This window comes from Triticum dicoccoides, chromosome 3B (assembly GCF_002162155.2).
Source record: "Triticum dicoccoides isolate Atlit2015 ecotype Zavitan chromosome 3B, WEW_v2.0, whole genome shotgun sequence".
Classification (NCBI taxonomy): domain Eukaryota; kingdom Viridiplantae; phylum Streptophyta; class Magnoliopsida; order Poales; family Poaceae; genus Triticum; species Triticum dicoccoides.
The window spans coordinates 640,900,792-640,922,293 of record NC_041385.1 but is presented as its reverse complement, the minus strand read 5'-3'; the positions used below and the strand labels follow the sequence as shown (position 1 = coordinate 640,922,293).

Sequence of the window (21,502 nt, the reverse complement as noted above, 5' to 3'; positions counted from 1 at the left end):
GGAGGCGCCTCCATCCACTCATCTTGTCTGCCCATTCGACGTCTTCCCTCCTGAGTATTGTGAGTCGTCTTCATCCCTCTCCTCTGCTCTGCTAGTCACCTGCCGGTTCCGCCGTTCACAGCAGTTCTAACCTCACGTAGTCACCTATCATAACATAAAACATCCCCCCTAGAGTAGTTGTTTATGAATAACAAAAATTATGTTATCTTAATACGAATAAACCAGCATATGAATAGACTTTTTATTTTTTTTTACTTTTAGCCGTTATTTGTACATAATTTGAAAATTTCGATGGGTATGGTTGTCCATGGGAACCTTTAGGGCAAAGGCAAACACACCTAGTGGGCATGGACATGCATATGATATTGCTTGGTTCCAGCAAATCCAACACACTGCCATATTTAATATGGTTGTTGTGATTCATGTATGTAACTGCTATGAGGTAATAAACGTAAAACATGTTGCAATACTTGATATAAAGCAGAGAGAAAACCTAGAAATGTGAAGTTTCGCTTTTTGAAGAAACGCTAAGTACAACATGTGAATGCGAATACAAGCATTTTGGATCATGAAGATTGGAAGTAATCACAAGTCCCACACTGTTGTTGGCGGCTATAGCCAGCAAAAGCTTGAAAAAAAAAGGCTTAATCATATGTTCCCTCCATCACTCCAGACGGAAAAATGGATGATCTCAAAATTATTTTTACCATCAAAACGTATCTCTTTATTCATTGCTATAAATCGTTACATTACATCATTAACTAAAAAAGATACAATTGAGGGGTGGAACTTCAATCCAAGAACCAGCTTCATTGAACTTTGCTAGCTGGGTCAGTTCTTGAGCAACCGAGTTCATCTCACGAAACTCATGTTCAAAAACCACTGGCAAATTCTGAAGTCATGAAGTCACATTCATTAAGTATTGGTGCTGCAATTCTTGTTGCCTGCATGTCATTGTTCATGGCTTCAATTACTCCACTGTTATTCGAGCAAACAATCAGTCTGTTGCACCTAATTGAATCAGCAAGCAGCAGTCCACCCTTCAGAGCCATAGCTTCTGCTGAAACAACACCATACATCGTTGATAATTTGAAGTTTCTAGCAGCAACAAAGCGGGCCCTATTGGCCTTCATGGAAAATTTAGGTGATGAATTCCGGTTACTTTTTTTGTTTTATGATCTCACAGTTCTTGATATGAAAATACATTATTAAGTGCTCCATTTTTTTTATTGAGGATGAACCTCAATACATGCAGTTCCATACATTGGATAAGGGGGGGTATGGATTCTCGAGAAGGAATCCTGCCTGCCACCACTGGATCCCATGGGCGAGTAGAAAATTAAATCCACATGAGATCTCACTTAAATGCCCCATCTATCCTTCCGAGGAAAAGTTTGTTTTAGTTTCAAACTCTACTGAAAATAACCAGTTTTAACCAGGAACGCGTGACATCGAACTCAGTTTGATCATGGTGGATGAAACAGCCACCATCCAAGCAAATGGATGTTTCTCGTAGTATAAGACATTGATCTTTATTGGCACAAGTACAATCTTTTATCCAAATATGCAAAACGAATATTCTTTTTTCAATCATATTTTGCACTTCTTTTTTTAGGGTTATTTTGCACTCCTATTCCTACCATGTTTCCGCATTTTCATGAAAAAAGAACAGACCCTTATAGGCCAGACAGGATTACAGGAAACGAACGGCAGCTAACTTCATACCTCTCAGTTATACACACGGGATGGCGATCAAATTTGTTCTAGACAGCTCTGATAGCTTTCTCTCTCAGGATTGCAGATTTGTACACTCGCAAAATATCAGACTCTCCTCCCCTTTTTACACCTAGACAGCTCTGATAGCTTTCTCTCTCAGGATTGCAGATTTATACATGACGCCTATCTTCTCCGCGGTGGCATCAGGTAGATAAACTCGCTGAGCCAAACCCTGACACGACTATAAGCTCAAACTACAAAATGTACAAAGTCTCGGTACAACATGTTTATTTCTAATTTGGCTTGCAGCAGCCCAAAAGCAGGCGGCAGAAGGTAGATCTCGGTGGCCATGGTTAGCTGTACATGGTCATTCCTATGCCATTAGGAAGGATACTGCAACGACTGAAGTCCAATCCTCCTCTCTGAATTTAAAGTATATATAAACACACGTTAAATGAACAGTTCATCAGAAGGGAGATAGATCAGTAAGAATGCCCAAGACCAATTTATTTCAATGATGTATCAGTAAAAAGATTGAACACTGCATCTTACCACCAGCAGCAACAAGTTTTTCCACTCGAGCAACAATGTGCTTCCCATATGTATATTTCTTCAGCGCATTTAAATGAACCTTTATTCGTGAAAGAATCAGCTCTCTCTGCTGATCATCACAAGTCTCTAGTACTTTTTGTACAACATAGTTACCAAACTGATCCTTCATCATGGCCTGCATGCGATCAAGGTAGAGACATCAACAAGTTGAGCAGCCCTTTACGAGAACACAATTTCTCACTTTAGTAAATGAACTATATTTTGCAAAGCCCAAAAGGTGGATATACAGATAAAAAAAACAATGTGTCATTTGCAGACTGTAAGCAAAAACATAATGAGATCAATAATAATGAATGTACAAGTATCCATTGAATGACAACTTTGATTTAGTGCAGCCCACAGATGAAAGCAATTTTTCATGAACTTTGCAGATTTAGCGTGTTCTTGCATATACATGTGTGATTGTCCTGGATTTTTTTAAAAATTGTAAATGCACCTTCTGAATTCTTCAATATAAAGGGATCACTAGAGATCGGGAGCAAAAGCAATTACCGCCCAGTTCAGTTGGATGATAACGTATTTCAATGCCACAGTGAAATACTACAGTTTATGAACACCGCTATATTTTGCAGTATTAGTGGCCTATTAGGTACAACTATGACATGTTTACCATTTGCAATGTTTTTTCATTAAACCATAGCTGTTACAATAACTAACCATTATTTTTTAAATAAAATGTCGGAAACCACTGTTCAGTAGGAGTATTTTCTCTCTGAGCTGAGAAGCTTTCAGATATAGCAAATACAGAAGGTTAACCAACTCAACATTTTACATGTCTCAATACATGTATGATATTACCTATCTAGGTTTATCAATTATATCATTCAACGCTGAGTGTTATTGAATAATATCTAGGGAAATCCATAGTTCTTCTCACAAAGGTTAACCATATTTAAAGCTCGACGGATAGAGATATCTGTACATCTTAAACTCATAAGTTTATATCACATAATTACAGTGTGTTTTCATTGTCAACGATCCCAAAGTTAGTTCCAGCACAGCACACCTCTAGACTGTATAGGTCGCCAGGTTTTGTTATAAAAAAGAGGTAGCGCCGTTTTTGTAGCACGAAAACACCTCAAAGTTTTGAATACTACTCCCTCCGTCTGAAAATACTTGTCGGAGAAATGTATAAAATGGATGTATCCAAAACTAAAATACATCTAGATACATCCATTTCTCCGACATGTATTTCCGGACGGAGGGAGTACAATATTTTCAACAAACCATGGTATTACTGAACAAACTCCAAAAATACTTCTGATCCAAACAAACCCTTTAGTAATACTCATTTTCTGACTTGGAGGTGACATTGTTAAATCATTAATACCATACAGAATTGACATTGTCCGATCCTCAATAGTAGTTTCATTTCAAAAAGTTCTTCATTGTGCTACTTTAATAACTTCACGTGTAATTTACTATGCCTTTCTTGAAAAAACAGAATTTTCATGGTGATCCCTCATATAAAATCTTGAAAACTGCTGATCCCAATAAATTCTTCCCATAAGACTCCCATGCTGCTATTGTAATCACATCGCTGTACAAGGGTGTGGCTAAAATAGTTTATCTACGCGAAGTTAAAATACCTGGAGAGGCTCATTCTCGTCAGTAGTTCCAAGCATTTCATTTATGATAACTTCCCGCTCTGAAGGTCCTCCAAATGTTAGACACTTCTCGACAACATTTGAGGCAAATTTCTGTTGGCTCATCTGGATGATCTGTCCAGCTAGCTTTTCAATAATAAAAGACCGCTCATGAGGCTTCCCATGCTGCATAACATGCTGCACGAGAATAAATCAGACATCGTCAATGGGCAATATCCGTTAAAATAATTACAAAGGAAATACATAAAATAGGACTGGGCTGGTCTACCATAAGGAGTGACCCATCATAAATTCAAGTGAGCTCTTAGGCTGGAGGGGTAACAAGGATTAGGTATGTACTCTATCTAGAATAGACTACATACATCATATTTTCAATGTATATCAGTTGATTGAGTTTGTCGCTTAAGTTTTAACTGAAGTTCCTGATTGACTCCTACACATAAGATTGTATGCGCTTTATTAATTGCAACACTAACAAAAACAATGGTGAATTTTATTCTCCAAAATTAATGGTATATCATCATATTTCAGTCCAACAAGGTGGATTAGTGTATATGCACTTCCTTTGCTACACACATCCTGAATATCACCACTTCACTAGTTGTCAGAAGGTATAAGATTAAAGATGAATATTTAATATTTGACAAAAAAAAGTACAGAATCCTTACTGCTGCATTTTCATATATACAGGATATTTACAAATATGAACGTGAATATCACAAAAAAGTGCACATAAATGCTCATTCATGAAAATTGAAAACAGTGACAAGATCAGGCACAAATGCATGTACTTTATATGTAAAATACAGAGACATGGTCAGGCATGAACAGGTGTATCTCATGTAACGTTATGCACAACTTGATCAAGAGCATGCTTTACTAGGAATGGTGGTTAAAAAATGGCTAATTATCAGGTGACCAGTCAAAATTGTCAGCAAATGCCAGGGATAGGATGACCAATTTTACTACAGAATTATTATTTCTGGATTAGTTGGGACATCACACCAGGTCTAATTGGTTTTACAAGTCATTTTGGCAAAAATTAGATGCAATATTCCTTAATGGCAGGCCTCAACTGCACTTCGCCATGAATTAGTACAATTACAGTATCACAGGAAAAGGCTTTGATATCATAATCTTTATTTCCCCGATGGTTAATGGTTGAAATTCCAAATTGTATTACGCGAGAAATTGTCATGCCTTGTTGGGTGATTTCTTATAACTGTCTTATACTCATTTCTCCTCTCAGAAGTAGTATATCGTTCTAGTTTCATACAAGGTTGGTGTAGCTAAACCAAAGTTGCTTTGTTTGGGTCTTTGGGGCCGTCATAGCGGTGCGGGATAGATGATATGTTTTGCTGTGATGTTGAGTAGCTGATATGTGTGGCAGCCTGTGTGCACCAGTTTCTTCCTTTTCTTTTCATTTCCTGCAGGCTGTTGCAATTTATTTGGTCTGTTTCTTCAATGTGACACTGGTCACTCCAGTGAGACTATTGCTTTATAAAAGCAGGGCAGGAATCTACTCCCTCCGTTCCTAAATATTTGTCTTTCTAGAGATTTCAACAAGTGACTAGATACGGAGCAAAATGAGTGAATCTACACTCTAAAATATGTCTATATACATCCGTATGTGGTAGTCCATTTGAAATCTCTAAAAAGATAAATATTTAGGAACGGAGGGAGTATTCTCTAGAGAAACAAAGCTGCTGAAGAAAAGGTCCGGATGCCACATCAAGGCCGATGTTGCAGCTAGAAATTAGGAGATATAACAAACCTGGATAACATAATTTCCATACTGGTCTTGTGCCAGCATGCATACAGATTGCAATATCTCATCCATGACAATTTGCTGTGTGTTTGTATCAGTGCAATGCTCCAGTACTCTCTGAGTAAAGAAAATAAATTCATGAGTTTAACTAAGATAAAAGAGTAATGCTGATCAGTATCATCACAAAGATCACCGAGTTGGAAATATAACCGAATGTCACTGACATGTGGCCCCTATACTCCACATGTCATCTTCACATGGGATGGTATTTTCCGTCTATACCTCTTTCTGATAATACTGATCTAACTTTCTGAACTTAAAATTCAGAGTTTCAAAATTGAATGCGCAGAATTCAAAGACCAACCTGTATGACTCTGCAGCCATAGGGGTGAGTGGACAGTGTAACAACTTCACCATAGAATGTCGAGATAATAAACTGAATGGAATCTTCTGGTATACACTCAATACATTTCTGGATAACATGGTTTCCATTTTGATCACGCACACATCGCATGATATGACCATCAAGCTCAGTAACCATTTTTGTCTTCTGGTCCAGATCAACAACCTCTATTGCCTTCAGTAATGTGCATATGAATATACTTGAGTCAGTAATCCTAGAAGAATTTATGAAACATGAAACTACATGAATTATGTAGTACCTTTTGGATAACTCGACAACCATACATCTGAATGCTAAGAGTTAGTACATGTCCAAATAGTTTATCAGCCAACTCCCTGCGTTGTGTGGAGCTCCCATGCTCAAAAAACTGGAAAAAAAAAAGAGAGGCAAGTCCAGGCATCCTTAAGAAAATGTAATTTAGAAAATGCTATGAGAATTGAAGAAAGAAACTGAGTGTTCTCAATGTCAGTGAGCAGCACCAGTGTCTCAGTAACGAATACCTTCTGCACTACATAATTCCCAAATACATCAGTCATCAATGAGAGAGCGTGAGGCATGATCTCCTCAAAAACCATGTTTTTTTCCTCAACTGTCGCAGTTTCAAGTTTTTGCTGTATGAAACGACTTCCATATTGGTCAGCGCTGCATAATCAAAGCAAACACTCTATGAGGATTCAGAATGCATCAATAAAAAAATATTAATAATCACAAGATCATCATTACTGCAAAGGGTTGCAGAGAAAACAAGAAAAAAAATGCGGTTTAAGGGGGAAGAGTTCCCTCCCTTAACGGTACATTATTTAGGTAGAAATCGGACCTCCGTGTGGATCAAATGCAGGTGGGCTAGCTTACACCCGTAAGTTCTAGCCATCCGAGCCAGCACTCGGTTCTAACATTCAAGTGTTAAGAATAAGCTGGTAGACTGCTTTGACAGATACTCCCCCCGTAACTTAAAATAAGATGTTTTGTGAAACTATGACAGTGTCAAAAAACATCTTATATTAAGTTACAGAGGGAGTATATTTAGGGATCATCTATTATAAGCCCACGTAAAGAATGGTGCTAGAGAAAATACGCCCCTGCCTTAATCCACAATGTGCTGTTCTACTTGTTGTGCTAGTGCAGATTTCGTTATCTTTCAGATATTGAGTGTTCAGAAAATTGACATCAAATCCATCTCATGCGGAGGACGGCAAGGTCCCAGCCCATGCCGATACCATCAAGCAGCTCCTCTCCCCCGTGTGTTTGGAACCAAGGGATCCACGTCAGAGGGGGGCAAGTGCCTTAGCTGCATCTAGCAGCTAGTGGCCAAGTCTATGCACAACACACCCTGGTACAATGCTGTCGAGGTGGAGCTCAATCATGGGGAGCAAGCTTGAGTGTGCAGTGAACCAGCTGTGGCCGCACCATGGTGAAGAGTGAGAAGAGGTTAGAGGAAAGAGAAAGATAGGAACAATGGGAGGAGGGGCAAATCCATCATGTGGCAGGGTCTAACACTAGACAGGGAAAAGGTCTCACTTTTTTAAAAGATGGCAAAATCTAGAAAGAAAAGGGCAGCCCGGTGCATGTAGCTCCCGCTTGCGCAGGGTCCGGCCACTTTGGGTCTATTGTACGAAGCCTTTCCCTACGTTTCTGTAAGAGGCTGTTTCCAGGACTTGAACCCGTGACCTCATGATCACAAGGCAGCAGCTTCACCTCTGCGCCAAGGCTCCCCTTCGAGAAGATGGCAAAATCGAGTGGGCACACACTTTCGCTCTTTTTTCCTTAGCATGTTAAGTGCAGAGAATAAGCTGGTAGACTGCTTTGACAGAATGACACACTGTGCCCCTGTGAAGAAAGGCACTAGAGAAAATATGCCCCTGCCAATTGTAATCCAGAATGTATCGCTCTACTTGTTGAGTGTAGATTTTGCGATCTTTCAAATATTTGAGTGTGAGATGACAATCAAGAGAGCTGACACCAGGCTACCGTCAATCCATCTCACGAAGAGGATGACAAGGTCCCAGCCAACGGTGGTACCCTCAGGCTGCTCCCTCTCCCCTGTGCATTTGGAAACAATGGATCCACGCTGGAGGGGCGCAATCACCGTAGCTGTATCTAGCAGCTAGCGGCAGAGTCTATGCGCAACACCCTGGGACGAAGCTCCCAAGGTGGAGCTACGTCACAGGAGCAAACTCGAGTGTGCAGAAAGCTACGTCATGGTAGCAAGCTTGAGTGTGCAGGAAGCTACACCATTGGAGCAAGCTCGAGTATTCAGTGAACAAGTGTGGCCGTGCCATGGTCAAGGGTAAGGAGAAGAGGTTAGACTTAGAGGAAGGAGAAAGATAGGAACAAGGAGGGAGGGGCGAAACCATACTGGTATTGCAAAGGTATGAAATGACCAAGTATACCTGAACTCCACCACATTCCCAGCAATCTCAGCAAGGTCAAAGCTTCTGGCCTTATTGTTTTTGAATTCATCCAAAAGTGAAGATGGAAAGTTCCCATTCATATAGCCACTTGGATCAACGTTCCAACCAGTCAAGCTTCTCGTGTTAGAAGGAAACCTCAGATTCCGCTCACCGAGCCTAATTGGACTGCCAGGACCTGATGGGGAAGCAACAGGACTTCCCAAAGGGCTTCCAGGGTATGCCATGCCCATGCCGTAACCCAGATTGCTATAGTAACCATGATTTGAGGATACTGATTTACCAAGTGGCATCCCATATTGCTTCTGCTGAAGCAAAGCTTCAACATAAGCTTTCTGAACTGGTGTTAAATCAGCATACGAACTACCCATGAAACCTCTTTCCAAGTAAGGATCACTGTAGTTGGCTGCTTCCTGCGCTGTATATTGAGCTGTCTTCAAATACTGAACATAAAAAGGATCGGAGAGAGGAGACTGAAGACCAGTGGCTGTTTGATTATTGGATCTACCAAGGTTATGCAGATCCGATAGACTTAAGGCAGGTGGTGACGAAATATTGCTACCAAGGTTTCTTGAATCTGACCCAAGTGAAGCTATAGCAGATGCTGCTGCACCACTTTCAAACAGAGGAGGCATGCTACCTGAACCCATGTTATTCATCATCATGGAGTTGAAACCCGGATTGAGTGAATATCCACTGAGCCCATAGTTAAGAAATGCTGAATTTGTTCCATCAAGATTCTGATGTTGAGCAGGAGAACCACCTGGACTTGCATTAGAAGATGGTGGAGACTTCTGATATGAACGAGCAGAAAGAGTAGAAGATCTTTTTATCTCCCCGTGTCCATCAAACCGTGTGTTTGTGGAACCTCTGAAGTCTGCTGGATTAGGTGCACTATTCTTAATATCAGCAAATGAAGAATTTGATGGTACACCTGCATATTCAGCATCTGCTTCCAACATCGCAGAATACTGCCTACTGCTGACTTGAGCAGCTTGCGGGCCAAGAGCAAAATTATGGTAATCACTTATCTCTCTCTGAAACTTTGATTGACTAATGTTGCTGTTGTTGTTCAAAGTGCCACCTTTTGACAAGTTCATGCTAGATAGTGCAGTTAATATATCATCAGGCTCAAGTGCTTTTGATGATACTGTGTTGAATGATGACGATGAACAATTTAGTCTCTTCTCATTAGAACTAATCCTAGCGCCAACAGGTGGAAGGCCAGGGCTAGGAACCCTAGGGATATAATGGGAATCTGGTGTCGCATTCCTTGAAGCTGATGAACCCAGAACAGAAGCAAAAGTTTGAGATGCAGATGCATTAATACTGGAAAGACTGCCGACACTTTGTGCATTTCCAACAGAGCGCTGTGCATCCATAGTATCATTATGTAAAGAGTATTGGTTCTCAGAAGGATCAACTGAATTGCGACTGGCTGCACGAGAGGGATGTTCTGAAGTAGGTGTTCTGCGGCCAAGGTTATCCTGAAATAACAGAAATTAAACTAAATCAGTTGTCCAGTGAGCAGAAAACTGCAGAGGAAATTGATAAATTAAGGTACTAAAAAATAAAACATAAATAAGAAAAAGGTGGTATTCATGTTCCAAGGATAAATTGCGCTGCTGGAGTAGTAACTACCAAGAAGAAAAAAGATCTCGCTTAAACAGCAAATGGATTGCAGTTGTCTTGAAGTAAAAATCAGTTAATGACTCCTTAACACAAAGAAATCACATTAGTTGCAGCCTTACAGGTGTGCACGTCTCAAATATAACGCTCTAATGGGTACAGAATTGCGCGAGACAGTTGTTTTAACTTTTGAGACGTACCATAGCACAGAAACCAAATATAGCATGTTTGTGCAAACTACAGAACCGCGCCACTCTATTATGTGATTTGTAATAACTGGTGAGATCCACCCAGCGCATGCTTTCACAGGTACCCAAACTCGGGCAGGAAAGAAATTCAAAACTTCTAGCCAAACACCATGCACCCAAAATATCACCACTTTTATCCAGACAGTCCAGCTTCTAACTGGATAGCTGCTGGAAATGGCCAGGGCCTGCTTATTCAATCCAAGGTAGGGGATCTAAATCCCAGAAGTATCTAGTTTACAATAGCAAGCGACATAGTACTACAGCAAAACCATTAATATTGATATGATAACCCAATGGATAAACCTCAGTCAGCTATGAGAGTCTATGATAACATAGCAACCTTTGTGGTACCAAGGGAGACCAACCTGAAACATATCAGCAAAGCTGCGTTGCCGTCCTAGTGATAACCCAATGAGCCCATCACCTCCTCTATCGACCCACTCTGCAGCACCGCCCACACCCTTGCTTCCATGCTCCTCCCGATCGAAACCAGGATTCTGTGGGAACAGCGACATCCCGGCGGCCATCCCCTGTCCAGCCTCTTCCTGCACTGCCTTTCTCCTGTCCCCAATCCCTCCCACCACCTCTACCCCTGCCTTCAGCCGCTGTGTTGACCGCCAGTCCTCCTTTGTCAGGACCGGCGGTGGCAACCTCGGGTTAAGATTGGCGTGCGAGTAGTAATACGACAGGTAGGCTGGGTCAGCCCGGAGCTCCTCCTCCGACAGGAGTCCGCCATGTCCGTTCAACTCCTCAGCGTCAGGAACGGCGGCAGCGGCCCGGGGCGTCTCACCACCACCGCGGAGCAGGCCGCCGATGGCGTTTAGTGAACCCTCTATGGTCGGTGGCGCCGACCCGCTTCGGAATATGCTGAGCCGTTCCTTCTCACCAGCCTCCTCACCTCGCCGACGCGCTCCGCCGCCACCGGCACGGAGCAGCGCGTCAAGCTCGTCCTCCGGCTCTTCCTCCCCTCTCACGCCGCCCATCTCCTGACGCATCGCCAAAGGGCTCTTGCTGAGCATTTCTCCAATCCTGCAGAACACGAGCCACCAAATCACGCAAAATAAACAAACACCAAAACCGAAATGGAAAGCTCGTGCAAAAGCCGCACCGCCGATTACCCGTCGCCGCTGCTCTCTCCGCAGGACACCCGGAGCCCCACCGAAGAGCGAGAGCAACCACGGCTCAGTCAGAGTCAATCAGAAAACCTGCGGCCCTCGGGTCCCCCGGGCCAAAGCACCACCGAATCGCGCGTCGCGAGCCCGATCGGGACAGTGGCGGCCATTTCCAACCGGGGCGCTTTTGGGGATTCGGGAGATCGGGCTACTGCGGAGCGTGCGGGCTCAGATTGGGCTCCGATCGGCCGGCGATTTCGCCATTTTTGGGGGCACCGGACCCAAGGCTTCGAGCTGCTTGGAGAAGGGGGGTGGGGGAGAGAGAGAGAGAGCACACAGTAAAGGAGCTGCAGCAGCAGTCAGGAACGGAGCCCGAGGAAGGAGACGGCGGACTGATAAGCACGAGCTCCCCACGGAACCCCAGCCGTCCGATCGGGTGAATCGGCGGACGAGATCTTCCCCGCCTCAAGAACCCTCTAGGGTTTTATGACTTTTATTGCGGCCGCTGGCGCAGGAGTTATTTCCCTCTGATCCGCGGGCCCCGAGCCTGTACTGGACTCACTTGTATTTAGTTGAGAGATTAAGGTGTAAATCGTAGAGTACGCTTTTTTCACTGCGGCCTGAGTCTTTGGTTTTTGGGATGGGTGTGGAGTAATCCTTAATTTTCTTTATAATTGGGATTAGGATGGTGGGAAGGGCCCACGTGGTAGAGGAAGCACGACGTGGGCCCCGGGCACGTGGCGGCGTTGGCTCCTAGATTCACTCGTGCAAAATGGACGGGGCGGATTGGAGCAGTTGGCTCCGACCTCAGGTCCTGACAGTGGCCAGCACAAACAGTAACTTTGGAGATATAAATAATGGCGACGTGCATGTGCTTTCATTCCTGGAGCTAATTTCGGATAAGCCCTTGACTTCCAGGATTAATTTTCTAACTAGTGTGGGTATCATGTGATGTTTCACCTTTTTTAGAAAGGCCCCAAATCTATTATTTATAAGAGCAACTCCAGCGGGCCGACCCAAACGGACGGCGATTTTGTCTGTTTTTTGTCCATTTAGATCGGCCGCCCGCCTGGCGTCCGCCCTGTTATAGATTTGGGCCGGCAGTGCGCCCAACACGCCGACCCATATCTGCCGGCGTGGCCGGCTGACCGCCCTATTTCAACAAATAACTCATTTTTGCATTCAAAGTTATAATCAAATAACATAGTTTCAACCGAATAAAATAGCATAGTTTTACAAGCCGAATAAAAGTATAAATGTCTCACATAGTTTTGCAAGGCGAATAAATAAGATACATCTATTGGTTACCAACATGAGCCCACATATGTCAATCAAATCATTTTGCAGTTGCACGTGAGTTTTCCAGTCACGCATGTCATGATGAAATTGGATGAACTAGTCAAACATTGTCGCTCCTCCATGCTCAGACACAACATTCTCACCCTGAAACTGAAACTCTTGATTGTACAGACATTCCGGGCGCTCATCTTCTACGATCATATTGTGCATGATCACACAAGCAGTTATCACCTCCCACAGTTTCTGTGTGCTTTAGGTATTAGCAGGACACCGAACGATGCCCCATCGAGATTGCAAAACACCAAAGGCACGCTAGACATCCTTCCTAGCACTCTCTTGCTCTTGGGCAAATCTTTTCCTCTTCTCTCCGATAGGGTTGGGGATTGTTTTGACAATAGTGGTCCATTAAGGATAGATACCGTCACCCATGTAGTATCCTTTGTCGTAGTTGTGGCCGTTGATAGTAAAGTTCATCGGTGGGTTATTGCCTTCGGCAAGCCTAGCAAACACTGGCGAGCACTGAAGAACATTGATATCATCGTGTGATCCGGCCATGCCAAAGAAAGAGTGCCAGATCCAGAGATCTTGAGACACCACGTCCTCTAGTATGATAGTGCAAGCCCTAACATGGCCCTTATACTGCCCTTGCGAACCAGAAGGGCAGTTCTTCCACTCCCAGTGCATACAGTGTATGCTGCCAAGCATTCCTGGGAAGCTCATGCTGGCATTCATCGCCAACAAACGGGTTGTATCTTCAGGAGTCGGCTCTCTCAAGTACTCAGGGTCAAACACAGCAATAACAGCCTTGCAGAGCTAGGCATGTAGACTCGCTCATATGGACGTACTCATCAATGAGATCACCGGGCACTCCGTATGCAAGCATTCGGATTGCGGTGGTGCATTTTTTATAAGAGGAGAAACCAATCTTTCCAACGGCATCCTCTTTGCACTCGAAGTAGTCATCGTAGCCGACCATTCCCTCTCTAATACGGTTGGAAAGATGCCTACTCATACGGAAATGGCGGCGGAATTTCTGATGTTTGAACAACGGATTTGTTGTATCAAAGTAGTCCTTCCAAAGAAGGAGATGCCCGCTCTCTTGGTTGCGATTCAACGCCGGAAGGTGGCCCAAAATGGAGCCACGGAACAACGGCTGCTGGCTATTGAGGTGGTGATGGACCAACACGGCAGCTAATATCTCCTCATCGTCATCGGACGATGAATCGTCGGAGTCGCAAAGGAAATTATGAAAAAAGAACTCGTCGGCGGAGTCCATTTTGTACCTTGGCAAACTGTCGACCAGCTTGCGGGCGTCACGAAGGAGACGGCTGGCGAAGGGAGTCGCGGCGTGCATGGACCAGCTAGCTGCCCTGCCAACATCCGACGAGCGGGCCAACGTCCGACGAGTGGGCCGGTGAGGATCTGGCCGGGGCGGCGAGGCGGCTTCTTGGTCGCGATCGCGGCTGTGTCGGGGGGAGCGGGGGTGGGAAGCAGTTGGTTCCCCGGTGGCAAGATGATGGTGGTGGGCGACGTGGGAGGTGGCGGCGTTGCTGAGCGGATGTTGCGGCACCGGCAGCTGGCAGAGTCACCGGGAAATTGGGCGGCGGCGTCAGTGATGAAGGAGGCGGGCGAGGGTTGCTGTTGGATGGGGGAGGCCAAAGTGCCACCGATCAGCAGGCCCGGGGGAGGAGAAGGCGAGCGTGCACGCATCCGTCTCGTGCCCGCGCCGACACAATTCCGGCTCAAAAATGGGCCGGGAATGGGTCGCCTGCGGACGAAAAGCGGACGCGCGTCCGTTTGGGTCGACGCGTTGGGCCGACTTTTTTGTCCGCGCCGACCCAAACAGACGCCCGCGAAAGACATGGGTCGACCCGTTGGAGTTGCTCTAAGGGACTGTTGCACCAATTGACGCACAAACCAAACTGTAGCCCGGAAGTTAAACGAACTATGAAATATAAAATGAAAGTCAAATTAACTATTTGAAAAGATCAACTAACCAACTGGTACTCAAAAATTAAGTGAACTATTTGAAAAATAAAATGGAAGTTAAGTGAACTGTTTTAAGGGACCAACTACAGATATTATTATGAACGTAACTTTGTTATTACGCCTGGTGTAATGGATGACGGGTGGATAATCGTAATTGTTTTGCTCTGCTTTAAATGTCTGGGACATCTTTGTTGTCGTACACGATTTTCGTCACCATCAGCAATCGACCCCCCCCTCCCCCTCGCCAACCCACTCAAGCACACGGTTCCGGAAAGTGTCTGCAAGGGGTAAAAATCATGTGAATAGCAACAGGGAGTACTAGAGTGTGTTTTTCTTGGAGCGTCATTTGCTTTTATTAGTTTTGTTTGATGTTCTTTATGATCATTATTTCCTGATCACACCTATTAGGAGAGACACGCATTCATCTTATATTTGTAGAATTCTCATTTGTTCTTCACTTATATCTATTTGAATTGAGGCAATTGCTCTTATACTTCACTTATATTTGATTGAGCATGGTGATTGCTTCACATAAATCTTTTTAGAGAGTTGAATAGGAAGTGGTACTTTGCATGGATATGGTCGGTCCAAAAATAATGGGTATATATAACTGTGGTATAATAAAAAGTTAAAAACTTGCATGAACTTGTAGATCACTGAATGTGATGGGTTTGATTCCCAGCAACAGCTTGCTGCTTTCATTTATTGTATCCTTACTCTTGCTATGATAGCATGCTTGGCATAATTTATATTTCGCTAGATACTTTTTTGCTTCCGTGTCTTTGAAGATATTGCTATTTCAAAGACTTTCATAAAAACCGCCTATTCACCACCATCCCCTAGTCAATAACTAGCACTTTCAGTCCTAAACATTAAAAAAATTGATTGTATAAGTGTTAGCGTTAGGCTGGCTGTACAACACCAGCTATGAGCCCTCTTCATGTTTTGGAGGTATTTTATGCAAAGTTCGGGCAAATGCAATTAGTAGTTGTGTACTGAAGCCCCTTGAACAAAAGGACTGCGATGTGGATAATTACCTTTCCATGGTGTTCCGTTGGCACTGATGAGAAAACATATATAATTTGTGTTTGAATACTTTAGTATTGTGTTGTAATAGATACTTTACTAGCAAATATACTCGTGCATTGCAATGGAAGAAAAGGTAGATTTGATCATACTGCAAAATGATTGCAAGATAACATTTGCTATTGATCAAGCTTTCTAGCTATAACAGGCAAAAAAGTGCAAAATTTCACTAATCTTATCAGATGGGTGAATTCATGTGTAATGGTAGGTGTTAATGGCAATATTTATCCCACGTCATGACATGTAATAGTAACATGTGACAACCTAGTCACTGGTCAACCACCGACAACAATTCAAGTATGCTCAATCCTCACCTTTTTATAAATAAAATCATTTCACGTAGCACGCATCAGCTCTGGTTCAATATGACGGCGTAGTGCTCTTATTCTTGTCTTCTAGAAGTTCCGCAAAATTGCATTCTAAATGTTCTAAGCTGGGAGAGCAAGAACTCAAATCGAACAAAAAGAGACATATTTTCTTCAGAGAGAAATTTGAGTTTCTTTGTATTACTCCAAAGAGAAAAGGATGAAGGCACCGTGCACTCCGACCACCTTATGGTGTGCATTGTTCCAGAGGCCATATTCCACCCACACAAGAATTTCTGACCTTTCTTGCCACAAAACCGCACATAATATGCACAAAAATATCCAAATTGTTACTAAAGGCTACCAACCAACATCAAGAAGAACTAAAAAATATGTAATGATGGTCTATGTTAGATGTGAACAAATGCAATAGTCCTACATTACCATTATAGGCTCTCGATGGCAAGTTATGGGCACATTTGTTTTACATGAATCTTAAATTGTAGGAATAGGTAAAGTAAAGGATTGAGCTATCGTGTCCAAACCAATCCTTATGAAATCTACTAAATCAGTAAGCTCCCTAGGGTGAAAACGTTGAGAATAAATTGAGGGGTCAATTTGGTCGTCTATTTTGACTTGGTTGTGCCGATGGGTGGGTCCTGCTGTGGCTGGGGGTGTGGACTGGATTGTCGGTGGGGGGAAATCTTATCTCTTCTAGCACGCAGCTCGCACCCCGTCGTCCTCTCCTCGCATTGGATCTCTTTGCCGAACAACCATCGACGTGCAGCTCGGCAACCTCGGCCACATCTCTCATCCCTCGATTTGGGTGATAGGAGCGGAGGCGAAGCCATGGACGTCGATGACGCGGGCTGCTGGGCACCGCGTTCCTCCACATGCGCCACACCCTTTCCTTCCATCGGTGCCGCACTACGACCTCCTCCGCCAGCCATTCTCCTCTCCGGCACCGCATCCCGATCCAAACCCAACCTCCTCCGCCTCGCCTTCCACCTCCTCCACCTCGATCCAGGCCGATGATGGAACCAGGAAAGTGGGTTTTGTTCTTTCCTGACATGCTTCTTCTTGGTCCGTGCTCTTGTGTGTAGGTGTATGGTCGTGTATTTAAATGTCTGTTCTTCCAATGTAATGAATGGTGGCCACTGCTGAGGGAGTCCTGGATTAGGGGGTCCTCAGGTGTCTGGTCTATTCGATATGGGCCGGACTGATGGGCCGTGAAGATAAAGCAGAAGACCATCCCCGGGTCCAGGTAGGACTCCTATATGCGTGGACGGCAAGATTGGTGTCCGGATATACTATTTCCGTCCCTTGTAAACCGACTCTGTACAACCCTAGGCCCCTCCGGTTTGTATATAAACCTAAGGGTTTAGTCCGTAGAGGCTATCAGAATAATCATAGGCTAGACAGCTAGGGTTTAGCCATTACGATCTCGAGGTAGATCAACTCTTGTAACCCCTATACTCATCGAATACAATCAAGTAGGACGTAGGGTTTTACCTCCTTTAAGAGGGCCTGAACCTTGGTAAACATTGTGTCCCATTGTCTCTTGTTACCATTGATCCTTAGACGCACAACTTGGGCCCCCCTACCCAAGATCTTCTGGTTTTGACATTGACATTGGTGCTTTCATTGAGAGCTCCGCTGTGTTGTCAACAGAAGAATTGATGGCTCGGCTCGGCTCGTCATCAACGATGACGCTATTTTCGGGGAGACATTTCTTCCTGGTCAACTTTTTGTGTTCGGCGGCTTTGCGCTACGTGCCAACTCGATCGGCCACCTTGAGCAGGTCGATAGCTACGCCCCTGGACACTAGATCGGGTTTGGAAGTTTGAACTACATCGCTGATATCCGAGGAGACCTGATCTTCGAGGGGTTCGCGGCCTCGGCTACCGCTCCCCACCCGTGCGAAGGAGGCCCTTCGAATCCATTATCAAATCCCGTCCAGGGGTCGATGCTCGTATCCGCCTTGGCCTTAGATGCAGGGCGGACCACATCGTCCGAAGACGGGAGGATGAACCCCGCCGGACTCTCTCATGTCATGGAGCTTCCAACCGGAAACCCAGATGCGGCCCTGTCGTGTGCGAACCCGATGTCAAACGGGACTCTTCCCATCATCGGGAGGCCAGACTGGCATCTGTACGTCAACTCCGAACTATCAAGGTCTGCGCCCATCGGGCTCGATCAAGTGGTTATCACCAAGCTTGGCTTCGCAGATCCGCAGACTCCTATCCAGCTTTCACTCTTAAACGAAACGCTGGACTTAATACAATCTCTCGCCATCACAGAAGTGTCACCTCCGAACTACACCCAGCTGGGGATGGGGGCTGAGAGCAGGGAATTTTACGTCCCACCCACCACCCACTTAATAGCCACTGTCGAGGATTTAACCGACATGCTAGACTACGCCTCCGAAGACATCGATGGCATAGACGATGATGTCGACGCCGAACCAGGCCAAAACCCGCCTATCACTGGGCGTTGGATGGCCACTTCTACCTACGATGTATACATGGTGGATACACCTGAGAAGAAGGATGACGATGGCATTCAAGATCCAGACAAGGACAAGCCCGTCGATGAACCACCAAAGTACCGGCGTTAGCGGCGCCACTCACGATCGCGTCCGGTAAGGGAAAGTAATACCGGCACCGGAGATAATGACACTCCGGACAACACCGAGGACCCCGACCACCCCGTCGAACACGTGTCCGAGTAGGATGAAAGGGAAGAGTGCCAATACAGCCCCGAAGACGCTGATCACGAAGATTCGAAAGATAGTAACTACTCACCTGTCTCCAAAGAGGATGTTAGCCTTGGTGTCGAAGATTTTATCGTCCCAAAGGAACCCCTCAAACAGGAACGCTTCAAGAGATAGCTCATCGCCACCGCGCGGAGCCTGAAAAAGAAACAACAGCAGCTTCAAGCCGAATAGGATACGCTCAACGGCAAATGAACCAAAGTCCTAGCTGCCGAAGAATATGACTTCGAGCGACCAGTAAAGAGTTACCCCAAACGCAGGCTGCTGCCACAATTCGAGGATGAAGCCTTTGAGCCAATACCGTCCAAATACAATTATGTTGATCAACTAGACCGACCACCATGTGGACGGGACAAAATGGCTCATCACACCGAACATCAGCCCACGTCCCCTTGCCATAGAGGCAAGGACACAACGGCTCCGGGCTACACATACGACTTACGTCAGGACCTGGCCAATAAAGCCGGCCAGACTAGATCAATCTATGGATCAAGAGGACGCGCCCGACACGAGATGACGGCCATCAAGCCTGGCACGATGAGTATAATCAAGTTCGGGGTCAGTACCGAACGCATATGCCATCCGAACTCTGTCGCGATGTTGCCTGGTATAGAGGTGCTGCACACCCTATGTGCTTTTACCGATGAGGTAATGCAGCACCAATTTCCGGAAGGGTTTAAACCCATGAACATCGAGCAGTACGATGGAACGACGGATCCTGTCCTATGGATTGAAGATTTTCTTCTCCACATTCACATGACTCGCAGAGATGACCTCCACGCCATTAAATACCTCCCTCTAAAGCTGAAAGGACCAGCACCGCACTGGTTGAATAGCCTCCCAAAGAACTCCATTGGAATCTAGGAAGATTTAGAAGACGCGTTTCGGGCCAACTTTCAGGGCAGTTATGTCCGCCCCCCGGATGTTGATGACTTAAGTCACATAGTCCAGCAACCTGGAGAGTCAGCTCACAAACTTTGGAATCGGTTCCTAATTAAAAAGAACCAAATCATGGACTGTCCAGACGCTGAAGCCTTAGCGGCATTCAAACATAGCGTCGGTGACGAATGGCTCGCCCGACACCTCGGGCAGGAAAAATCAAAGACCATGGCAGCTCTTACTGCACTTATGACCCACTTCTGTGCGGGCGAAGATAGCTGATTGGCTCGTAGAAGCAATAGTTCCAGCGACCCCGGCACTTCTGAGGCCAGGGGTGGCAATGGTAGACCACGACGCAACAAAAACAAGTGTCGGAACAATAACGATGAAACAGAGGATACAACAATAAGTGCCGGATTCAGTGGTTCCAAACCCGGTCAGCGAAAGAAGCCTTTCAAGGGCAACACAGACGGTCCATCCAACTTGGATAAAATACTCGAGAGGCCTTGCTAGATTCACGACACCCCTGACAAGCCTGCCAACCACACCAATAGAAATTGTTGGGTTTTCAAGCAGGACAGTAAATTAAATGCCGAACATAAGGGGAAAGGACCTCCAAGCAAGGACGATGATGAGCCATGTCAGCCGAACATGGGGGGACAGAAGCAGGTTCCCCCCGAGGTGAAAACTGTGAACATGTGAAAGTGCAACTATCCCTAGGTGGTTTTGGTAATTCCTAACAACATATAGCTCATTGAGCTAATACTATTCCAAGACAAATATTTCAGGAAAGCTTAATGAATGGCATGGCATGGATGAAAAAAGTGGATCCCTCAAAATACTAAGGATAAAAGGATTGGCTCAAGCTTCAAGCTCAAGACTCTACATTTTATATTTTAGTGATCCAAGATCACATTGAGTCTATAGGAAAAGCCAATACTATCAAGGAGGGATGAGGTGTTGCTTAATGAGTTTCTTGCTTCATAGTGCTTAGTGATATGCTTCAAAACCCTCAACTACTTTCCCACATCCACATATGACCTAAACCAAAAGTCAAACTCGGCCCCACCGATTCTTTCTACCCGGCGCCATCGAGTTCAGATGTCATAGCCACTGCCACAAACCCTAGGCAAATCGGTCTTACCGATAGGGATCTCGGTCTCACCGAGATGGGATTGTAATCTCTTTGTTTCCCTTCGCAACATTTCGGTCTCACCGAGATGAGTGATCGGTCCCACCGAGATTGCAATGTAAACTCTCTGTTTCCTTTTCGTAACATTTCGGTCTCACCGAAAAGAGCGAACCGGTCCCACTGAGTTTACTTGACCAACTCTCTGGTTAGCTTATTACCAAAATCGGTCTCACCAAGTTTGTGTAATCGGTCTCACCGAGATTACGTTATGCCCTAACCCTAACCATATCGGTCCTACCGAGTTGCATGTCGGTCCCACCGAAAACCCTAACAGTCACTAGGTTTACTAAATCGGTCTGACCGAGTTTGTTGATTCGGTCCCACCGAGATTGGTAAATTGTGTGTAACGGTTAGATTTTGTGTGGAGGCTATATATACCCCTCCACCTCCTCTTCACTCATGGAGAGAGCCATCAGAAGAAACCTACACTTCCAACTTACCATTTTTGAGAGAGAACCACCTACTCATGTGTTGAG

At 44.9% G+C, this 21,502-nt stretch overlaps 1 protein-coding gene across 2 annotated transcripts; it reads right to left on the bottom strand.

Annotated features, from left to right (window-relative positions):
• Positions 1 to 1,693: 1,693 nt before the first annotated feature.
• LOC119277577 (pumilio homolog 2-like) lies at positions 1,694 to 11,874 on the bottom strand. Of its 2 annotated transcripts, none has more exons than XM_037558859.1 (10): positions 11,500 to 11,874; positions 10,757 to 11,420; positions 8,497 to 10,001; positions 6,607 to 6,748; positions 6,366 to 6,473; positions 6,068 to 6,280; positions 5,710 to 5,820; positions 3,918 to 4,112; positions 2,269 to 2,443; positions 1,694 to 2,138 (listed from the first exon to the last, which is right to left on the bottom strand). In XM_037558859.1, the coding sequence occupies exons 2-10, from the start codon at positions 11,408 to 11,410 to the stop codon at positions 2,098 to 2,100; spliced, it is 3,144 nt and encodes a 1,047-aa protein (XP_037414756.1). In that variant the 5' UTR covers positions 11,411 to 11,420; positions 11,500 to 11,874; the 3' UTR covers positions 1,694 to 2,097. The 2 variants fall into 2 exon arrangements, with proteins under 2 accessions (XP_037414756.1, XP_037414757.1); XM_037558860.1 differs by having other exon boundaries at positions 11,510 to 11,874.
• Positions 11,875 to 21,502: the final 9,628 nt, after the last annotated feature.